The following is a 21020-nucleotide window of genomic DNA, read 5'->3' as shown; positions in this document are numbered from 1 at the left end:
CATAACAGACAGTGAAAGAAAGAGTTGTTCTACCAAAGTATGTCCAAAACAAGGGGGTCAGGGTATGGAGTTTATGAGGGTTCAAGGACTTTGGCTCAGGGCCAGGGCCAGTATCTTTCCGTGTTTTGGGCAACAACCCGAATACCTTTTCAGTGCCTGGTAATGTTCAAGGCTCTGGCTTGGGCTCAAGCCTCCAGGGGAAATGCAGCTGGCCAGGTGACAGAGCCAGCAAGTTACTCTGTGTTTCTTTGTCAGGACACAGAAAAAAAGTGGGGAAGCTGGGGACCCTACAAGGATCCTGGTCAGGAAAGCAGGGATTGTGTTTATTTCAGGGTTTCACCGTCAGGGTCTCAGCTTCCACGCAACTGTCTATCACAGCTGCAACTGAAATCAGAGCTAGGACACAGTGCAGCAAAAGCTAAAGTCTTGATCCTGTCAAAGGACATCCCTGCCCCATTCACATCTCCTTCATGTCCATTAATAGGCAAAAGGGGAAAAGTGAGAGAGATGACTTAAGTGTGGCCGAAGCAGGCAGCTCTGGAAAATGAAGCCAGAGCAATGAGCCAGCCTGTCCCTTGACCAAGGAGGAATGAGCAGGTAAGCAGGAAGGCCAGCATCCCAGACAGGACCCTAATAATCCTGAACCCGTGGATCAGGATCCATCCTCTCCTCACACCCTTCCTGGACAGTCTCACCTCTCATTTTCTAAAGCCCTGCAATGCTGCCATCCCGCTTCCCCACACTCAGCAGGGGTTCCCTTTTCCTAATGCTGCAGCTTATGGCTTCTCCAGTAGGTGGCAGCATACACAGAGCCGCTCACAAAACGCAGCTTCTCAGAGCCTGAAAGCCAGAAACTGTCCCTAGAAATTTCCCTCCATAGTAATACAGAAACACCAGAGGTCACATTTCATCCTTTTACATGGTTCCCATCTACCCTCACAACACATACCATCACCAAAGACATACAAACAAGCTCCGGTGGCTTTTGCGGGGCAATTCTTTTTCCAGGACCACATCTGGCCCCTCCTTCATCCCTCCCCTTGGACTTTGCCCTTCTTACTGGCCAGGCAGGGGGGCCAGAGTCCAGGCTTGACTCATTCCCACCTCATCCTGGGCTGAGATATCAGGTTTGTAACAGAAAACACCACTGAAGCCCCAGCATAGCAGAGAACCACTCAGCCCAGAAGTTCCAGGGAAGAAGGAACTCTCCTGTCCACCATGGAGTACCTCTCAGCTCTGAACCCCAGTGACCTGCTCAGGTGACTGCTAACCCTCCGCTGTACCCCCCACCTTTAGGGGATATGGGCAGGGCAACAAAATTCCATTCAGCCCCTAGGAGACTCAGCAGTACCCTCCCTCTCCTGCTCCCCACACCACAGTGAGCTTATCAAGCTCCTGAGCCACCCAGGCCCACCTGCACTCCATGTTCTCTACCCCATACCTAATCTCCAAACCATTCCTCCCTCACTAGCCCTCTAGCCGCCCCCATCATGCCCCTTACACTCATCAAGCCCCTCCTCGACTTTTCTTCCCAACGACCAGGTCAGTATCTAATATAAGCTCGGAGTTTGGACGGAGGGTCTGGACGTCAGCTCCACCACCCCAGCGACCTTTCCGTGTCTGTGATCACAAGCGGACCATACGGAAAGGCCTGACAGCTGCCACCCGCCAGGAGCTGCTAGCCAAAGTAAGTAGGCCCAGTTCCTTGGTCCTATAGCAGGGGCAGCCAAGGGGCTCGAGAACAGTGACAACTTGGGATAATGGAGCAGAGATGGCTGAGGTCACACAGCTGCCCCTCTCTCTGAGGGCTAAAAACAGTGGGGTAGGCCTAATGACCTCCAGTCAATTTGTTCATTTTCCACAGTGAGCTTGTCTATGGGAGCAGGGGAAGCAGTGGATAGGGAGAGCTGGCGGGATGGAATTCAGAAACCAGTATGGAAAGGTGATTTGTATGACAAATCAAGTTCAAATTCTGCCACTTCCTGTCAAACCCTCCGCTGTACCCTCCACCTTTAGGGGATATGGGCAGGGCAACAAAACTCCATTCAGCCCCTAGAAGATTCAGCAGTTCCCTTCCTCTCCTGTTCCCCACTCCACAGTGAGTTTGTCCAGTTGTTCAACCTATCAAAACCTCAGTTTCTTCATCTATAAAAAGGCAGTAATCACCACCTCCTAGGGTTATTGAAAGGAGTGAGAGGATAATGTAGGTAAAGTCCTCATACCTGGCACAGAATAAGGACTCAAAAAGGTTAAGTACTTTACTGGAGACACTTCTGGAGAACTCTGAGGGTGTGGGAAGTGAGGTGCTGCACTGTAGGACAGAAGGGTGGACTTCAGGAGAACCTGGCTTGCTTTCCAATTCCAAAACAGGAGAAGTGACTTGGAAGGGATCAAGGGGAGATGCCAGTGACATGGTAGGAGCAAAGAGGAACAAGGTCAGCCTCTAGCTAGGATCCCCCAACAACTCAAGAACACTGAGAGCAGTAGCCTTTAGGAGGGATGGCAAAGTCCCAGGAAGTCGAGGTGGGACATTAACCAATGTCTAGTCCCAACTGACGGATGTTGGGCAGCTAATGAGGGAAAGGGCATGGGTTAAGACCTGCCCTTCCTTTCTGCTGCTTGACATTGGGCAGGCATTGGAGACCCTACTGCTGAATGGAGTGCTAACCCTGGTGCTAGAGGAGGATGGAACTGCAGTGGACAGTGAAGACTTCTTCCAGCTGCTGGAGGATGACACGCGCCTGATGGTGCTGGAGTCTGGTCAGAGCTGGAGTCCCATCAGGGTAAGGCTTATACTGGGGCTGCTTCCACTGCCCATCCTTTATAGCTCTCCCATTTCCTGTCTAGCCTAACCCTGATCCTGGGGACAGAGGTGCAGGAGGAGTTGTGGAATTGTCAAGGATGTCACACAATGGACAAGTCCAGGCCAGGGAGGGTCTGACCCAGTGCTGATGGGGATTAGTGGTGGATGTCTGGTGTGAGGATCTACTGCACTGATGGGGTGTCCTACAGAGTGGAGTGCTGTCATACGGCCTGGGCCGGGAGAGGCCCAAGCACAGCAAGGACATCGCCCGCATCACCTTTGACGTGTACAAGCAAAACCCTCGAGACCTCTTTGGCAGCCTGAACATCAAAGCCACATTCTACGGGCTCTACTCTATGAGCTGTGACTTTCAAGGACTTGGCCCAAAGAAAGTACTCAGGTCAGAAATCAACATGTCATACTTCCCCATCCCCTACAGTCAGATAGTCCCCATCATTCCTCCTCCTGCACCCACCTAACCCTAGTTAGCTCTCACTTGTGGAAAGTCCTCATCTCCCAGCTTGATAGCCTCCTCCCAGGTTTCCCGAATCATCTGATTTCCTCTTATCTCTGCCCTTCAGGGAGCTCCTTCGTTGGACCTCCACACTGCTGCAAGGCCTGGGCCACATGTTGCTGGGAATTTCCTCCACCCTTCACCATGTAGTAGAGGGAGCTGAGAAGTGGCAGCAAAAGGGCCGCCTCCATTCCTACTAAGAAGGGCCTCTGGGCTTCTGTCACCAGACCCATTCCAAGATACACACTGCAAAGACTGTGACAGCATCAAGTTTCAGGACCTGAAGACAGTACAGGCTAGATACCTTACCCAATTTCCCCACTGTCCTCTGACCCCCTCGTGACAGAACCTTTCAGCATAACACCTCACATCCCAAGTCTATACCCTTACCTGAAGAATGCTCTTCCTTCCTAGCCACCTTTCTGCCTCCCACTTGCCCTCAAAGGTCATAAACCTAACCCCAGGCATCTTGATCTGAGCCTGTTTGCTGCTACCTCTAATCCCCTACCAAGGCCTCCTGTCCCTAAACTCCCCAGCATACTGATGACAGCCCCCTCTGACTTTACCCTGAAATCTGTCTTCATACCCTTCCCCCAAAAATAACAAAAACATTTTCAATAAAAATATGAAATATTTACTACTAAGACTTTTGACTCCAAGTTAAACAGGAAAGCAATGGGATGGATACTCCCTATTGTCCTCCCCCATCAACACCCAGTCCCAGATCCAAAGCCTCAGTCTTCAAGTATGGAGTTCAATGCCCGCCTCCGCTTGGCCACCGCACCCTGCTGCTGTTCCCAAGCCTCTCGCCGCTTTAGGAAGGTAGTCAAGGCCACATTTCGAGCCACATGGTGGCCAAAAGGGTCTCTTATCAGCTCCTGATTCTTCTCCCCTGCAAAGAGAATCACTCATGTTTAGTACCACCCATGCTCAAAGACAGACACTACTTGAGGTAAAGATCCCTCCATTTCCCCCAGACCCTGGAACTGCCACTAGGATAAAGTGAACACCTCACTTTCCAAAGAACAGAAGTCAGAGGGTGGGGTGAGGGCAGAGAACTGCACAGTCAGTCAGCAGAAGGGAAGGGGAAAGCAGACTGCTAAGAACCCATGAGCAAGACCACCCTTTGGAACTGAAGACTGCTGAATTTCAGTAGACTCCCCAGCCACCCAGAGATCTGGAGTAAAAGAAGGGAAAGTCTGGAAACATCAAAGAGAGGGGCTGGTACTCACCCAGCTCAGCAGCAATTTCCTTCCGGGCCCCCAAGGCTGCTCCATTCCAGATGGCATCTAGCACACGGCTGCCATGGCGACTACAGGCCAGAGCCACATATTGTCCCTGTATTGAGACAAACAAAGAAGGTCCCCCTAGCAAAGTCCACAAAAGTGTATTTTGGGGGCTTGCAGGGAGTGAATTTTCTGAAGAGTTTAGGGGCTGAGTTAAAATAGTCTAGGAAGTATATAGCCTCTTTGCATCTGAAGGTATAGTACTGGGGAAGGTCATATTCTCTAATTGGATGATGGTGGGGAATCAAGGCAGAAGCCAGAAATCTAACCTTTAGGTTCTGCAGCACACGGCGGCGCTGCTTGCGCGTCACAGAGGGGCTGGTCAGGATGGCATCGAGCACATGAGAGCCAGCAGGACTTTGGGCAAGAGCCAGAAGTTGTAGTCCCGTCAAGGCACCCAGACTTCGAAGTACAAGACCAGGAGTAGAGAAGTGCAGCAGATGCTGCAGCAGTAGAGACCCAAGAACTGTCACTTCCCCGAAGGCCCTGGCTGAGGCTGTTTCTACCTGGGAACACAGAGGTAGGAAATTAGGAGGCACCAACAAGGCAGGTGGATGAGCCCATCCCCAGGACACTGCCACCTCCACCTGCATGAAATCACCACTCTCACCTCAGGAGTCAGAGGCCTGCTAAACCCTGGGAGGCCTGGCTCCTAATTAGTCACCAGCTTAGCCTCTTCCCTATCTCACCTGGTACTCCGCAGGCACTGCCTCCTCCTCCTCCGTCAGTCCATAGTACACCTCATAAGCCATCAAAGTGGCAAAGAGAGGCACACAGGCCAATTGCCGGGATGAGGGCTCTGCACAGTGGAATGCCTAAAGGAGAAGACAAAATGTGATGAATGTGAGAACTTCTCCATCCCTAACCTCACATTTAAGGGAACATCTTCAGGAAAGGAAAGAAGGCCTAACTCCGTAAGAATGTGAGCTCCATGACAGCAGAATTTCATGCCTTGCTGTATCCCTAGACTCCATCACATACAGAGGTTAATAAACATTTATCCCTTAAATACACTTCTCTCTTAGCTCTGGGAGACAATTTTTATTCTAGGACTGTGAAATAACATTTGGCCTCAGCCAGACACAGTGGCTCATTCCTATAATCCCAGCACTTTGGGAGGCTGAGGTAGGATGATCCCGTTTGGTAATGGATTGTCTGAGGTCAGGAGTTCGAGATCAGGCTGGCCAACATGGTGAAACCCCATCTCTACTAAAAATGCCAAAAAAAAAACCCCAAAAACAAAAACTAGCTGGGTGTGGTGGCAGGCACCTATAATCCAGCTACTTGGGAGGCTGAGACAAGAGAATCACTTGAACTAGGGAGGCGGAGGTTGCAGTGAGCCGAGCTGGCACCACTGAACTCCAGCCTGGGTGACAGAGCGAGACTCTGTCTCAACAACAACAAAAATAATTTGGCATCTTTTCCCCCATTCCTGTAAACTCCTTGGGTATTAGACTTCCTGAGTCCAAAGGTACAACAACTTAAGATTAGATAAGTCCTAACTGTAGGAGTTGGACTGATGGCATAAACAGATTGTGGGTAATATCTACTTACCTCCAACAAGAGCTGTAGGACCTTGGCTTGGTAGGCCCTGACTCTGCGACAGGCCCCCACCAGGGCAATGACTACCCCTGGGTGGCCCTGAGCCAATACAGCTTCTAGGACAGGGCTCAGCTCCTCAAACACAGGGGACAGCTGATGGGAAACATGGGATATAACTGTGGCATTCTGGTAATGGTAGACTACATTATTCAGAGAAATCTTCCCACTGAAAACAACTAAAAATGCTAGATAAAAAGCAATGCCAGTATCAGGACTTTTGTTTGGATAGATAAGGCCCAGGACAAGTGGGCAGTCTTAGAGGTGCCACCTCACAGGAAGAAACTTTAAGTGGCTGTTCCCTATGTGTAAGGGAGAACTAGGGGCAAGGGGGGACTAAAATTAAACCTGCCCTTCCACTCTAACCCCCAATTCATGAGACCACAGGGAAGCCCAGCAGCAAGGGAAAAGAGAAGCTATGGCAACAGCTCTAGCACTCATGTGGACTTATAGCCAAGTACCAGAGTCTGGGTGGGCCATGGAACCTCAAGCTGTAAACCTGAATGAAGTCAGTCTCTTGCTGGTCCTCATACCTGAGAGAAGCCAAAACAAATTCTCACTAGAAGGTGGGCACCTTTATCCTAAGCTCTGGAAAACCTCAAGGAACAATTTTTCAAGAGGAATGGCCAGCACAATGTCAAAAATATATAGAGGCAGGCACGCCATAAAATAAGGTCCAATGATCAAGAATTAGCAGAAACAGATCCAGCCCAGGTTTCCAACTCACCAGTTCAGGGGTAGTGACTGCATCCAGTAAGCGCTGCAAAGGGAAGTTGGCAATGGGATGTGCAGCCAGGGTCTGCAGCTGCCCCTGCAAGTGCTCCTCAAAGAGGCTCTGGAGCCTTGGGGGCTCCAACACCAGCAGGACCTGCTCCAGGAGTCTGGAGCTCGTCTGATCTCGGAGAAATAGCAGTAGGGGACTAGGGACAAGAAGGGCATCAGGCAGTCTTAACTCCATTTTATGCAAAATCCAGTTGCACTACATCACCTCATTCATTTCACACAGCCCCACCAACTTTGGTCAATCCTAAGACCCGATCATACCTGCCATCTACTGAGGAACTGCGAGTACTCAAGTAACTAATCACAGCATTGCAAAGATGGGCACAAAACTGGGGTAGTCTGCAATGTAAAACCTGTAAGGCCACTTGAAGACAGAAGCTGGAGATCTTATCAGTGATAAATACTGTGGAGAGAGGGCAGAAATAAAGCAGCTTTCCCAAAATCCAGACAACCTGCATACCCTCAAACTTTAGGCAAAAAGATACAGGGCACTATGTACACAAAGGGATTATATATAGTGCTTTCAGCGTCAAACCAGCCCAGGTTTGAAAAGATGAGGAATAACCTGACCCAAGGGCCTTGCTTGGTAACAATCACTTTTAGAAAAGTAGGTATGAGAACCTCCTCCTACTTCTCTCCTTACCTGCAATGTCCTTCAGAAAGCAGGAGCTCAGGTCCTGAAGGTGATTCAAGAAGGTTTCAGGGACTTCAAAATCAGCTGGCTTACATTCCCGGGCTGGGGCCCTCTGTGCTTCTGAAGGAAGATTAAGAACATGTGCAGCACGGAGATCACAAACTGCCACCCAGAAGAGAAAAATTCCATAGATGAACAAGGATTCTGCTTGGAGATGCAGAACATTTGAAGTACCACTCAATGTCTCTTCTGAATGACTGAACTGAGACTACATTTCTGTCTTAATTTTTCTAAAAAGCTTCAACCAGCTTCCCCATGGTCCACAGAAGACAGTTCAACCTCTTCAGCCAGGTATTCAAGGCATTCCAAAATCAAGTCTCATTTAAACTCTCTTTGTTTCCTAGAGTTTTTTCAAATGTGGATCACAACCCAAGACTGTATCATGAAATCAAGTTAGTAGTCTTGACTAGCATCCTTATTTTAATGAAATAGAGCAGAATAAAGTTTGGAAAAGGAAAGAAAATAACAGAGTGGGCTGCATGTAGTAAGGGTATTGTTTCCTGAACTTCTGATTGAGTCCAGTATACACACATTTGTATGTTAAGTCATGCTTTAAAAAAAAAAAAACATTGTCTGGGCGCCGTGACTCACACCAGTAATCCAGCACTTTAGGAGGCCAAGGCGGGAGTTTGGGACCAGCCTGATCAACATGGAAAAATCCCATCTCTACTAAAAATTAGTTGGGCGTGGTGGTGAGTGCCTGTAATCCATACTACTCGGGAGGCTGAGGCAGGAGAATCACTTGAACCCAGGAGGCAGAGGTTGTGGTGAGACAAGATCACCCCATTGCACTCCAGCCTGGGCAACAAGAGCAAAACTCCATCTCAAAAAAAAATTATCCTTCTGCATTCATTCTAACAGCTGTCATCTAAACACAATTGTACATCCTTACCTCTGGGCCTCTGCACAGACTAATCTTTGGCCTGCTAAACCCTGTCCAGATTAGGACAGGTCAAGCTCCCCCATGAAGACTTACTCTTCTATTTACTGTCTTCTTCTGAACTTTCTAAATTCTTCTTCCCACTAGGTCCACTTTCCTCTTGTAATACTTACCAGATGATTGGGAACCACGGGGCCTGGCTCTCTCAGACTCCAGAATAGTCCCTCCTAACACCTGCAGCAGAGTTCTGACCACGAAGCTGCCATGTGTGTCTCCACAGTAGAAGAGAAAATCATCACACACCTCAGCGGCTAGTCCCAGGACCAGCTCCTCCAGGGTCTCCGTGGGACCATCTTTCCCATCCTCCTCCCTCTCCTCCTCCTCTGCAGCACTTCCCAGCAATCGAGGGAGCTGTAGCAAAGCACTTTGCAATACATGGACCCCGCATCGGTGACAGGCCACAGTGCGCAAGTTGGAGCGCAGAGCAGCCCATACGCGACAAAGTGGTTTCAAAGGACTGAACCCCAACAGTTCCTGCAGCATTTCACTGCCAGTCCTGTTCGTGGACAAGGCTAGGGCCTGAGCCTCTACTTCCTTCATAATATTGTGCACCATCAGATCTGGAAAAGCGAAGAAAGAAACATTTTGAAGAGACTTAAGAGAATACGGTTACGTACCCTCACTTAACCAAGGATCGTGGGTTGGGGGCCGAGGAAGAGGACATGGGAAATGAAACTAAGTCCCAACGCCATGCCAACTCTAGAAAGTTTCCTTGCCTGCCCTGGATTTTATGCTCTTGGTCTAAAACCCGAAGCTGCTGCCTACCTCGTTCTTCCCCAGTCTCGGGAGCCTCTTTCAGTGCGGACAGCGCCCGGCGGAAATATCCCAGAGCTTCGGGACTTAGGTGCGGGTGCGAATCTGCAGCCGGCTCCGAGAGCCCAACCGGAGGCGGCCGGGGTTGCCGTTCGCGGCCAGGTGAGGGGCGCCCCGACCCCTTGGCCCCGCGCCCCCGTTTGCCACCAGCTGGGAACCGGCGCCCAACCTTGTGTGGAGAGCGCGGACCCAGCCCCATGTGAGCTTCGGGACCTGTCTGGCTGCAAAAGCTTCCTCAGCAGTGGACGGACCTCCAACGTCGCCAAGCGTGGGCCTGGTCCAGACCGAGTTTAGAAAAGCGGGCGCGCTCCTGGCGCAGCTACTACGTCATAGTTCCGCGCGGCTCCAGACGGACAGAGTGGGTGTGTCCCCCAGATCGCTCCACCTCCATTCGCAGATTTTTTTTTTTTTTTTTTTTTTTTTCCAGCTTTGGCCCAGGACAATGCCCCTCCGCCCACGCACAGAATCTCCCCGAGTACTTTTATGCAATCAATCCTTGAGCCCTGCCTCCTCGTCAGCGGCTCAATTCAGGCCAGAACCCGGACTTCCACCGCAGCCCCGCAATCTGTCCCAGTCGTAGTCACTTCGTTCCTCTCCTGCGGCCGGAATTAAAGTTCATGTGTAGTTACACGTGTGTGACGAGCTAGTCGGCGCGAGGACCTCAGCGACAGTGCAGTTGGCAGGTAAGCGGCACACGCTTCTCCCACTTAGGGCTTAGGAGCTCCAGGCTTCGCGCTCATCCCCAGGCCCGGGAGCCGCGCCTCTGGCTCGGCCCGGACTGGGTCAGGCCGGGGTCCAGAGCTCCAGATAGCCCATGACTCTGCGTGGACGCGCCCCGAGTGGCTGCCGCGCCAGATTCCCCATTCAGGCAGCTACACTCAGGGTCGCAGTAGTTGCCCACCTCTGGACAGTCAGCCCCTTTTTCACTCCCTGGGCCTCCCAAAAGAGACAGTCATCCTTGCCCTCAGGCCCGCACCCAGTTGTCCGCCTCTGACTCCTCTCCCCTCAAAGGATTCTTACCTTGGCTTCTCCTCTTACTCTTGTGAGTTTCCCCCTTATCCCCCAACACACACACACACACACACACACACACACACACACACACACACACAGTCTACAGGCTTCCCTCAGAGCAAGTCTTTGCTTCCACAGACCTTCCTCCATTGCCTGTGAGTCATGGCAGCTCCCATGAAGGGCCAAGTGTGTGTGGTGACTGGTGCCTCCAGGGGCATTGGCCGTGGCATCGCCTTGCAGCTCTGCAAAGCAGGTGCCACAGTTTACATCACTGGCCGCCATATGGACACCCTTCGCGTTGCTGCTCAGGAGGTGAGTGCTTCTACAGTTGCAGAAACCACCCGAGAGAGCCTTTCCACTTACCCAATCCTTCTCCTAATCCCTTACCTGCAACTATGCCACTACTCAACAAGACGTGAATATTTATTCAAAGTGGAAATTTAAAACTCCATAAATAACTTCAGGTAAGGTAGAATTTTGCCCCCAAGTGAGTTTTATGAAAAAAACTCTGTTTGAGCCAGGCATGGTGGCATGCTCCTAACAGCGACTCTGGAGGCTGAGGCGAAAGGATCACTTAAGCCTAGGAATGGATAAAGCCACTTCACTCCAGCCTAGAGGACAGAGGGAGACGCTGTCAAAACAAAACAAAACACCTTGTGTTTGAGAGCAGAGATTTTGAATTTCAACTAAAGGATTGTGGACCTATGCTTTCCTCTATTTTAGGCAAGACTTTACTGAACTGTACATTTTTTACTTATTTACTAGACTTCAGTTAAGTAAATATTTGAGTACACATGATTTACTAGGGATTGGGTAAAACACTGAAGTTACCAAGTCTAATAAGATCTAATTTATGCTCTTCAAAGTTTCAGTCCATGGCGGAGTACTATGGCTCATGCCTGTAGTCACAGCACTTTGAGAGGCTGAGGCAGCAGGATCACTTGAGGCCAGCAGTTGGAGACCAGCCTGGGCAATGAAGCTAGACTCAGTCTCTACAAAAAAGTGTTTTAAATAATTAGCTGGGCATGGTGGCCTGCACCTGTAGTACCACCTACTTGGAAGGCTGAGGCAGGAGGATCGCTTGAGCCCAGGAGTTCGAGGTGGCAGTGAGCTATGATTGCACCACTGCATTCCAGCCTGGGTGATAACAAGATCCCATATCTCAAAAAAAAAAACCATTAAAAATGAAGATAGATTGCAACAGGAAGTCAGGGGCAGAAAGCAGTCATTTCAATGTTATGTTAATATGGCAAATTATAAGAGGGAGATATATGCACAGAATGCTCTAGGGTGTTGGGGAGCATCCAGATGACATAGGGGGTGGCTAGGGAAAGAGGCTTAGGAAAACACCCTGGAGGAGGTAGGTGGTTCTTGAACTGAGTTTTGAAAGGTAAGAGGTAGGTAAAGGAAATTAGGAAAAGCATTCCAGCAGAGGGAGCTTCATAAGCATAGGATCAGTGGGTGAAAGAGTAGATGTTGTGAGATATTGCAAGGGAAGAGTAGTGTGTGAAAGGCTGGAGAGGAAAGAGTGGGTCTTGGAAGACCCTAGTAGAGAACTCAGACTTTATTCTCTACGAGATGGTGATCCAGTTAGGAGATTTTGAATTTTGTGTTTTAGATAGTTTGTGCTGGCTGGATTATGAAGAATTAATTTAAGCCAGACAGACTGGAGGTCAGGTGAGTAGTTGGGAGGCATTGAGGTAGTTCAGGCAAGAAGGGTAATAGGATGGGACCCAGAGCATAAATTTGGAGAATAGGATTGTTCTTGGATAAGGGACTCTTCTTCCTCTGAAGTTGGAGGATTGGGGGCATTTGTAGAGAGTGAGACAGACCAGGAAGTAGAAATCATTCATGGCAGATAGCTTTAGTTTTTTTCAATTACTAAGCAGGCACATTGGTGGAGTGAGGATAAGAGCTGGGACTGAGTAGAGGTTCTAGGTGAGTGGTCAAGGGTGGGAGCTAAGGACATGAGAGATGGAAATGACCACAAGGAAAAAGATGGTTATTCATGTCTCAGGAACAGGCTCCATGCTTCACTTGTTCTTACCCTCTACTTGCAGAGTACAATGCCTTGCACATGGTGGGCCTCAGTCAATGTTTGCAGATTATTAAAACTTACATCTCAATTCACCTTGCTTTGGGGTGGGTCGGAGGGCCTATTCTTGAAACTACTCAAACAGACACCAGAGGGCAGCATTGCCTGCCATGTTGCTTCCGCAGCTGGTTCTCCTTGGATTATCTTCTCAGTTCTCAGCCTACTTTTGGTCGGGGGAGTTTTGTCATGACTCACACTCATGTGCAAATGTGAGCTCATATCACCTGTCCTACTCCAGGCACAATCCCTCGGGGGCCAATGTGTGCCTGTGGTGTGCGATTCAAGCCAGGAGAGTGAAGTACGAAGCCTCTTTGAGCAAGTGGATCGGGAACAGCAAGGGCGTCTGGATGTGCTGGTCAACAACGCTTATGCAGGGGTCCAGGTACCCTTTGAACTTTGGTCCCAGCTCCACTTTTCTGACCACCCCCTTTAACCCCTGCGTCTTCATCCCCACTCATTGTCCCTTTCATTACCCAGCCCCTCACACCTCCCTGCCTTCAGATTATTCATCACCCTCCCTGTGCCTTCCAGACAATCCTGAACACCAGGAGTAAGGCATTCTGGGAAACCCCTGCCTCCATGTGGGATGATATCAACAACGTCGGACTCAGGTGGGTGCTCCACTGCCAGGACCCGAGTTCCCTCACTCACCTAGCCAGCTCAATGGCCAGACCTTTCCTATGGTCTCCTTTTCCCTCTGGCCTCCCCCATCTTTCTTCTCCCTTTGCCCCACTTATCTCTGGAGAAGTTCTATCCAGGTGAGTCTGTACCTGAGAATGTCAACTCCTGCCTTGTTTCCGTCAGTAATTTCCACTGGAACAAGCCCTTGGCCTCTCTCCTGCGTCACTCACTACCCATCCAAATGCAAGACCCAGAAGAGAGGGAGCCTCCTCTTCTCAGTAATGCACACGGCCTGTAGTGTATACTTTCAAAATGGTTAGAGGAAGAAATTGTTTTGTTTTAGACCAGGAGAAGCTTAATAAGAAAGAGTGAACACCAACACTCTTTAGTCCCCACATCCACATCCCACACTCACAGGCAAGGGCACTCCTGGGTCAGAGGTGGGAGGCCAGGGGTGTCACTGGGTTACACTGGGTCATCTAGCCCAGGACTGAAATGAAACACAGCATTTAGAATTCGCCCAGCGTAATGCACAGGTTATGCCTCTGTTACCATTGGAATGATGTTACACTCTCATATAATCAAACCATGCCTGATGGATGGGATCAGTCACCTGTGAGAGTAACCACAGGATTATCAGCAATCTGTGACTAAAGCATGTAAGAACACCCACTGCTCCAATTTTGGTACTCCGGTGACAATCCCAAGGAAGCAGGATTAGAAAGCAATTGTGATATCCAAAGTGGAAGGGAGATCATTAGGACAGAGGAGGATGGTCAGGCCAAAGGCTAGAAAGGAAAATCCTGAGAGCTGGAAATTGGCCAGTGTTCATGGTCATAGCCTCCGAAGAGAGGTGCCTTCTACACCCTCATCTCTTGCTGGCCATGGTTTTGACCCTGAAACAGAGATTCAAGGCAGAAGCCCAGACCCTAGACCTTGGGCCCTGATGAATTATCCAAGGTAAAGGCCCTGTAGTGAGCCCCTGACAGTCCCACAGCACCTCCTATCCACCCATTCCCCATGCACGTTTACTGCCTATCCTCTGCATTACCTTGGGCTGCGCTTTTCCTTAAAACTGTAACTCTACTTGTTTTCATTTGGAAGGTCCTAACTCTTCCCCATACAAAAGAAATTTATTTCTGGTTACCAAGTTATGTGTGTGTTACTTTTTTTAGATATGGAAAAAATCTGAAGACCAGTATAATCTTGTTCCCCTCAATGCCATCCCTTGCTCCCTTGCCTGATATATAGCTACTATTAATAGCCTGCCATACAGTCTTTCAGATTTTTCATGTCAATATCTCTCATTCTTTTTAATACCTGTTCATATTCTGTTGGGAGAAGATATGATCATTTATTTCTCTAATTCCTTATTTGTTGCAGCAGTGGCCTTCTTAGATCAAAGAATATGTACTTCTCTTAGGTTACAGAGACTGTGGGAAAAATGGAAAGAAAGAAAGAAGAGAAAAAAAAGAATATGTACTTTTAAAAAATTGAATAAATATTATCAAGCTGTCCTCCAAAAAGACCCCACCAATTTTTTATCTCAAGACAATGAAGGGGAATGTGTGTTTCCCCATGTCCTCTACCAGGCAGTGTCAGCTCATGCACTCAGGCCCGCTTTGCCACTATGATAAACCAAAAATATATAAAAGTGGTTTTAATTCATATTTCTTCCACTATTTGTTGGGTTAAGCTTTTTTTCCCCTTTGTTTATTGGCTCTTTGTTCTTTTGTAAATCATCTTTGACTTTTGCCTTAATTTATAAGAGATCACTATGAAACAAATGCCTTTGGCATATATTTTATAAATATTATTCCTAATTTATCACTCATTTTTCATATGCACACTCCCCCCTGCTCTTTTCTTTTCTTTTCTTTTTGTGGTGGAGTCTTGCTCTGTTGCTCAGTCTGGAGTGCAATCTCAGTTCACTGCAACCTCCACCTCCGTGGTTCAAGCAGTTCTAATGCCTCAACTTCCCAAGTAGCTGGGACTACAGGTGCTTCCTATCACACCTGGCTAATTTATGTATTTTTAGTAGAGAACAGGGTTTCACAATGTTGGGCAGGCTGGTCTCAAACTCCTGACCTCAAGTGATCCTCCCACCTCAGCCTCCCAAAGTGCTGGGATTACAGGTGTGAGCCACCATGCTCAGCCTCCCTGTTCTTTATATATACAGAAATATACATGTATGTTTGTATTTGTGTGTGTGTCTGTCTGTCTTAATTTTAAGAAGTCAAATCTGTCAGTCTTTTATAGTTTCTATCTTGGTGCAATGCTAAGAAAAGCCTTCACCACCTCAAGTTTATAAACATATTTGATCATGTTTTCTTTCAGTACTTTCATGCTTGCATTTTTTTATATTTAAATATTTGATCCTTTTAGGCTTCGTTTTAAAATAATAAATGAGGCAGAGAACCAATTCCCCCAATTCAAATAACTGGTCAGTTGTCCCAGATGGTCCATCTTTCCTCATTGATTTGATAGGCTCCTTTTGTAATACATTGCATTCTCACATACGCTTGTATTAATTATTCACTGCTTTGTTTCATTGGCTTATCAGTCTATTGTTATACCTGTACTGAATTATTTTAACTATTATGTCCTGTACATTTTATTTTATTTTTTAGAGATAGGGTCTTGCTATGTTGGTCAGGCTGGTCTTGAACTCCTGACCTCAAGCAATTCTCCCTTCTCAGCCTCCCAAAGTTCTGGGATTCCAGGCATAAGCACCACACCTGACTTCTGTGCATTTTAATATGGGTGATAGCCAGACTGGGGAAAGCAATCCCCCTCACCCATAATACATTAATCCTCTTTTCAGAATTTTTCCTGGCTTTTCTTCTTTTTTTTTTTTTTGTTTTTTGAGACGGAGTTTCGCTCTTGTTACCCAGGCTGGAGTGCAATGGCGCGATCTCAGCTCACCGCAACCTCTGTCTCCTGGGCTCAGGCAATTCTCCTGCCTCAGCCTCCTGAGTAGCTGGGATTACAGGCACGCGCCACCATGCCCAGCTAATTTTTTGTATTTTTAGTAGTGACGGGGTTTCACCATGTTGACCTGGATGGTCTCAATCTCTTGACCTTGTGATCCACCTGCCTTGGCCTCCCAAAGTGCTGGGATTACAGGCATGAGCCACCGCGCCCGGCCCTTTTTTTTTTTTTTTTTTTTGAGAGAGAGAGTCTCACTCTCACCCAGGTTGGAGTGCAGTGGCGCAATTGCAGCTCACCGCACCCTCCACCTCCTGGGCTCAAGAAATCCTCCTGCCTCAGGCTGGGACTACAGGCACACACCACCACACCCATCTGATTTTTGTATTTTTAGTAGAGATGGGGTTTCATCATGTTGGCCAGGCTTCTCTTGAACTCCTGAGCTCAAGTGATCTGCCCCACTTGACCTCCCAAAATGCTGGGATTAAAGGTGTGAGCCACCACACCCAGTTTTTCTGGCTGTTCTCACGTTCGTTCTTCTCATTGAACTTTAGCTTATTTTGTCGATTCCTCTAAAAGGTCTTATTGCGATATAATTTGAGTGAATCTATGGATTGATTTACATAGAAATGATGTTTTACATTTCAGTTCTTACTTTTGATTTTTGTCTGTTCTTGTTCTGTCATGGTTTTATAGTTTTTCCATGTAGACCCTATACATTTCTTAAGTTTTCTCCACCTGAACAATTTCATTTGTAATTGCTATTGTGACAGAGCTCTTGCCTATCATTTCATCTTTTAAAGATTGCTGTTTCTCATCTGTCAGTGGTTATTTTGACCAGTTTTCCTCTCAGAATATGGCCTCAGGCCCCTAATTCCTCAGGTCACTACCCTGCCCTATGTAGCTTTTCTAGTAGACAACAACCCATAGAAGGCAGGGGAAGCTGCCAGAGGCTGTGGCGCCCAGGCCAGCACTAACACAGTTCATGCCTTCTTCCCTCTCCCCACCTTCTAGAGGCCACTACCTTTGCTCGGTATATGGGGCACGGCTGATGGTACCAGCTGGCCGGGGGCTCATTGTGGTCATCTCCTCCCCTGGAGGCCTGCAGTATATGTTCAACGTCCCCTATGGTGTGGGCAAAGCTGCGGTGAGGACCCAGTGGCATAGGAGCTAAGGAGGTAAAAGACAATGTTGGTACCTATAGCTCAGGAGGTGCAGTCCCCAGTGGTCAGAATGGTAAGGCTGGCTCCTTTCAGCTCCTCCTCTGCCTCATCCATGGATAGTTCCTTTGCTTGGGCTCCTCTCAGTTGGCTACAATAGGCATCACACTGGGGAGGGTCGGTAGCTGAGACCTTGGGGATCCTGGGAAGGGCAGGGGGCTGAAGCATTCACAGTAGAAGCAAAGAGGGCAGGGGAGGAAAGTGACATGGCTAGGTGGCTCTTACACTGCCTTCCACCTCTCCACAGTGTGACAAGCTGGCTGCTGACTGTGCCCATGAGCTGCGGCGCTACGGGGTCAGTTATGTGTCTCTGTGGCCAGGGATTGTGCAGACAGAACTGCTGAAGGAGCATATGGCAAAGGAGGAGGGCCTGCAGGATCCTGTATTTAAGCAGGTTGGCAAGGGGAGGGCAAAGGAAACAGAGAACACAGGGGAGTCAGCCTCTCCATCCTCAATGACAAGACAAAAGCAGATACTCCCACTCACCAGGTGCTTACTGTGGCAGGTGCAGGGCTGAGCATGCAACACACATTATTTCCTTTAATCCTACAAGGGAGATACTAGCTTCATTCTACAGATGGCAAAACTGAAGCCAGAGAGGTTAAGAAACTTGTTGATGATCACATATGTCATAAGTGGAATGGCTGTCTAGCTCCAAAGCCCATGTACTTGACCCCCACACTAGCTAGCCTAGAAGGTCCAAACTCTATCTGGCACTACCAGATCCTTCTACTTAGCAAAGACAGCAGGTCCTGGTGGCAGGGTACAAGGCTCATCTGGATGTGGGGAGGAGTGGCTCTGGCACCTGCCAACACTTTAGGTCCTATAGGCCCTGCTTGAGGTCTTTGACCTTTTTCTTTGGTCTTTGGTCTTTCTCCTGGAACAGAAATTGAAATGGGGAGGATACTTGGGCAATGCTCTTGGAAATTAACTCTTCACTTCTCTGCCCCTGTGTTTCAGTTGAGATCAGTCTTCTCTTCTGCAGAAACCACAGAAATGAGTGGCAAATGTGTGGTGGCTTTGGCAACAGGTGAAGTTTGGGGGCAGCTGGTAATAAGGGGCATGGAGGATGTGTAGGACGGTGGTATCCAGTGCCCAGATGCGGCTCAGGAGTTGGTTAAGGAACATGTCTGCTTTTTGAGACCCAAAGGGTCAGGATTCCCAGTTTGAGGTCTGGGAGCCTTAACAGTGGGCTCCTGGGAAGTGTGGGGAAAAGCCCGAGGCCCAAGAGCCTTCCTAGGAATGGAAAGAAATGGATCCCTTGGGCTCCTGAGTCTGTCTCAGCAGTGCCCTGTCCAATTGGGCCCAAACCTTGTCACTCTGCACATTCCCCTGTCCGCCATCTCCACCTATCTGTGTGCCTGCAGACCCCAATATCCTGAGCCTGAGTGGTAAGGTGCTGCCATCCTGTGACCTTGCTCGACGCTATGGCCTTCGGGATGTGGATGGTGAGGACCCTGGCTCAGCAGCCAGCCTTGACTGCTGTTCCTTCTGTTCCCTGCCCACTCCTCCCTTGGTCTCTCAAGCCAAAGTGAAGGTATCTGAGGAGTGGGAAATGAGAATCTAATCCTCCTCCTCCTTTTGTTCCTAGGCCGCCCTATCCAAGACTACTTGTCTTTGAGCTCTGTGCTCCCACACGTGTCCAGGATGGGCTGGCTGGCCTCCTACTTGCCCTCCTTCCTCCGTGTGCCCAAGTGGATTATTGCCGTCTACACTAGCAAGTTCTAACCCTCCTGGTCTGACACCATGTCTTTGCTTGTATTCTCATTTGGGCTGGGTGGTTGGTCCTATCTCAATGAAACAGCAACCTTTCTTGCCTACCCATACCCATGATATGAAGAGAAGGCCTCTGCTGTGTGTCTGTGGTGAGTTCTGGGGTCCTCCTAGATCCTTTCTTTGTGCCTTGGTTTTCCTTGTCCCTTCTTTTTGCTTTTTGCCTTAGTATTGAAAAATGCTCTGGGAGCTAATAAAAGTCTCATTTCTCTTTCAATGTGTTTTTAACTGCTGACTCTGTGCTCCGCAACATGTTAACTATTTGGGAAACTCGAAGATGTATAAATATGAAGCTTCTCAAGGGGTTCTGCTCCAGGACAAGACCCCTTTCCTCCAGACATGTTCCTGCTCTTCCCTGCAAGACCTGTTTCCCATGCCCCAGCTGAGGAGCAGAGTCGCTCCACAGCTAGAAGGGGCACACCCAGTCTCACACTGGTTTTCTACCCCTATTCCACCAACTCTTCCGAGATGCCTGCTACCTTCTAGCTGAGCCTGATCTCTGGCTAAGGCCCAGTCCAGCAAAGGCAGATTCCTTGGTGTTTATGATTTCCTAGAACTTGGGGAGAAGGTACTGCCTGAATCCAACTGAGAGACAGAGGAATAGCTGAGACACAAACGACTCATCCTTCCTCTAGGGATGGTACTACCTGAATTGCTTTCTACAGAACTAAATGCATGAGCCCTACGGAGCTGCCTTGCCTGTTTAGGGGACTGTCCCAGCCTGAGGCAAGGCAATGGGATTTGTTCCCAAGAGGAGCCAAGGGCTGTTCTGAGGGAGCCTTCTAGCCAACACCGTAGATAACCATCCAAAGTAATGGGATGGCTGCCATACATCAGAGGAGCAGTAATCATTTTACTTATTTAAGATCTTCATAGTGAGAGCTGAGGCTTCCCCAGGCTGCCCACAAGGTCTTCAGAAGTCTTCCTGTGGCTTTCTAGGGACCGTCCCCGGTTACTGTTCCAGTGGTGAGTGGAGTGGCTCACCAGCTTGTGGGAGCTGCTGATGTGCATCTCTTCTAAGTCCTCATTAGGTGACTTCATATGGTGTCTTGAATCAGCCATGGCAAGAGTACATGTCCCATGGAAGTCCACAAATGGTACCAATCAGGGCTTTCTTTTAGAGAGAGGGCTGGCTTATCAATATGTGACTGGTGTAAAACCTTTGGAACTGTGTACCTAAATGCCACCATTTGCTCTGGCAGCTAATTAAGATCACAGTGATCAGATTTCCTCAGCACCTGCTCACCCTCTTCCACTTACCAACTTATATTCCTGTTATCCCCTGAGGTTAGTGAGGGGGCAGAGGCAGTTGTCTATGTGGTATAAAAAGAAGACAGGCCTCAGGACCACCTCCAGCCTTCCACAGCCCATCATTAAAAGCCACCATTGGGGCTGGGCGCAGTGGCTTATACCTGTAATCTCAGTCCTTTGGGAGATTTCAGTAAGTGGATTGCTTGAGCCCGAAGTTTAAGGCCAGCCTGGGCAACATGGGGAGACCCCATCTCTACAAAATAATTTTTAAAAATTAGCTAGGTGTGGTGGAATGCACCTGTGGTCCCAGCTACTCAGGAGGCCAAGGTGGGAGGCCAGAAGTTTGAGTTTTCAGTGAACCATGACCATGCCACTGCACTCCAACCTGGGCAACAGAGTGAGACAAAAAAAACACTATTGGAACAAAAACCTTGCATGATGGTATGGTCTCCTAAAGTCTCAAGATATTATGAGAGAGGCATGGGCTTCAAAGTCATATCAACTATCATACAAATCCTGACTCTACCACTTTTAGAATTAAATGAAATAATATATGTAAAGCACCAAGCAATACATAACCACTGAAATTGTCAGTTCTTTGAACAAATAAATCTAACGAGGGGCCTGCTCTGCACCAGGCACCATTCTTGGCTTTAGGATAACAGAGAGCAAGACAGGCCAGGCCC

General features: G+C 48.7%; 3 protein-coding genes across 7 annotated transcripts; 2 read left to right on the top strand and 1 right to left on the bottom strand.

Moving 5' to 3' along the window:
• The first annotated feature begins 1096 nt into the window (after positions 1-1096).
• Positions 1097-3958, top strand: CIDEB (cell death inducing DFFA like effector b). The gene is made up of 5 exons (XM_003733971.6): positions 1097-1259; positions 1543-1687; positions 2634-2783; positions 3013-3203; positions 3385-3958. Exons 1-5 carry the CDS (start codon positions 1219-1221, stop codon positions 3515-3517), a joined length of 660 nt encoding a protein of 219 aa, XP_003734019.2. The 5' UTR covers positions 1097-1218; the 3' UTR covers positions 3518-3958.
• Positions 3929-9732, bottom strand: NOP9 (NOP9 nucleolar protein). 5 transcript variants are annotated; one of them, XM_009005833.4, is made up of 10 exons: positions 9385-9732; positions 8733-9179; positions 7629-7781; positions 7247-7388; positions 6930-7122; positions 6158-6298; positions 5293-5418; positions 4873-5109; positions 4550-4655; positions 3929-4209 (listed from the first exon to the last, which is right to left on the bottom strand). In XM_009005833.4, exons 1-10 carry the CDS (start codon positions 9629-9631, stop codon positions 4052-4054), a joined length of 1950 nt encoding a protein of 649 aa, XP_009004081.1. In that variant the 5' UTR covers positions 9632-9732; the 3' UTR covers positions 3929-4051. The 5 variants fall into 5 exon arrangements, with proteins under 5 accessions (XP_009004081.1, XP_009004083.1, XP_078190758.1 ...); XM_009005835.4 differs by having other exon boundaries at positions 7629-7739; XM_078334632.1 differs by having other exon boundaries at positions 9602-9732.
• Positions 9733-9857: 125 nt separating this feature from the next.
• On the top strand, positions 9858-19300 carry DHRS1 (dehydrogenase/reductase 1). The gene is made up of 9 exons (XM_002753676.6): positions 9858-10115; positions 10585-10758; positions 12780-12923; positions 13073-13152; positions 17105-17237; positions 17558-17704; positions 18271-18340; positions 18678-18758; positions 18902-19300. Exons 2-9 carry the CDS (start codon positions 10609-10611, stop codon positions 19036-19038), a joined length of 942 nt encoding a protein of 313 aa, XP_002753722.1. The 5' UTR covers positions 9858-10115; positions 10585-10608; the 3' UTR covers positions 19039-19300.
• The last annotated feature ends 1720 nt before the right edge of the window (positions 19301-21020 follow it).

Source organism: Callithrix jacchus, chromosome 8 (assembly GCF_049354715.1).
Source record: "Callithrix jacchus isolate 240 chromosome 8, calJac240_pri, whole genome shotgun sequence".
Taxonomy (NCBI): domain Eukaryota; kingdom Metazoa; phylum Chordata; class Mammalia; order Primates; family Cebidae; genus Callithrix; species Callithrix jacchus.
Note: the sequence above shows the minus strand (reverse complement) of the source record. Positions and strands in the feature narration are given on the sequence as shown.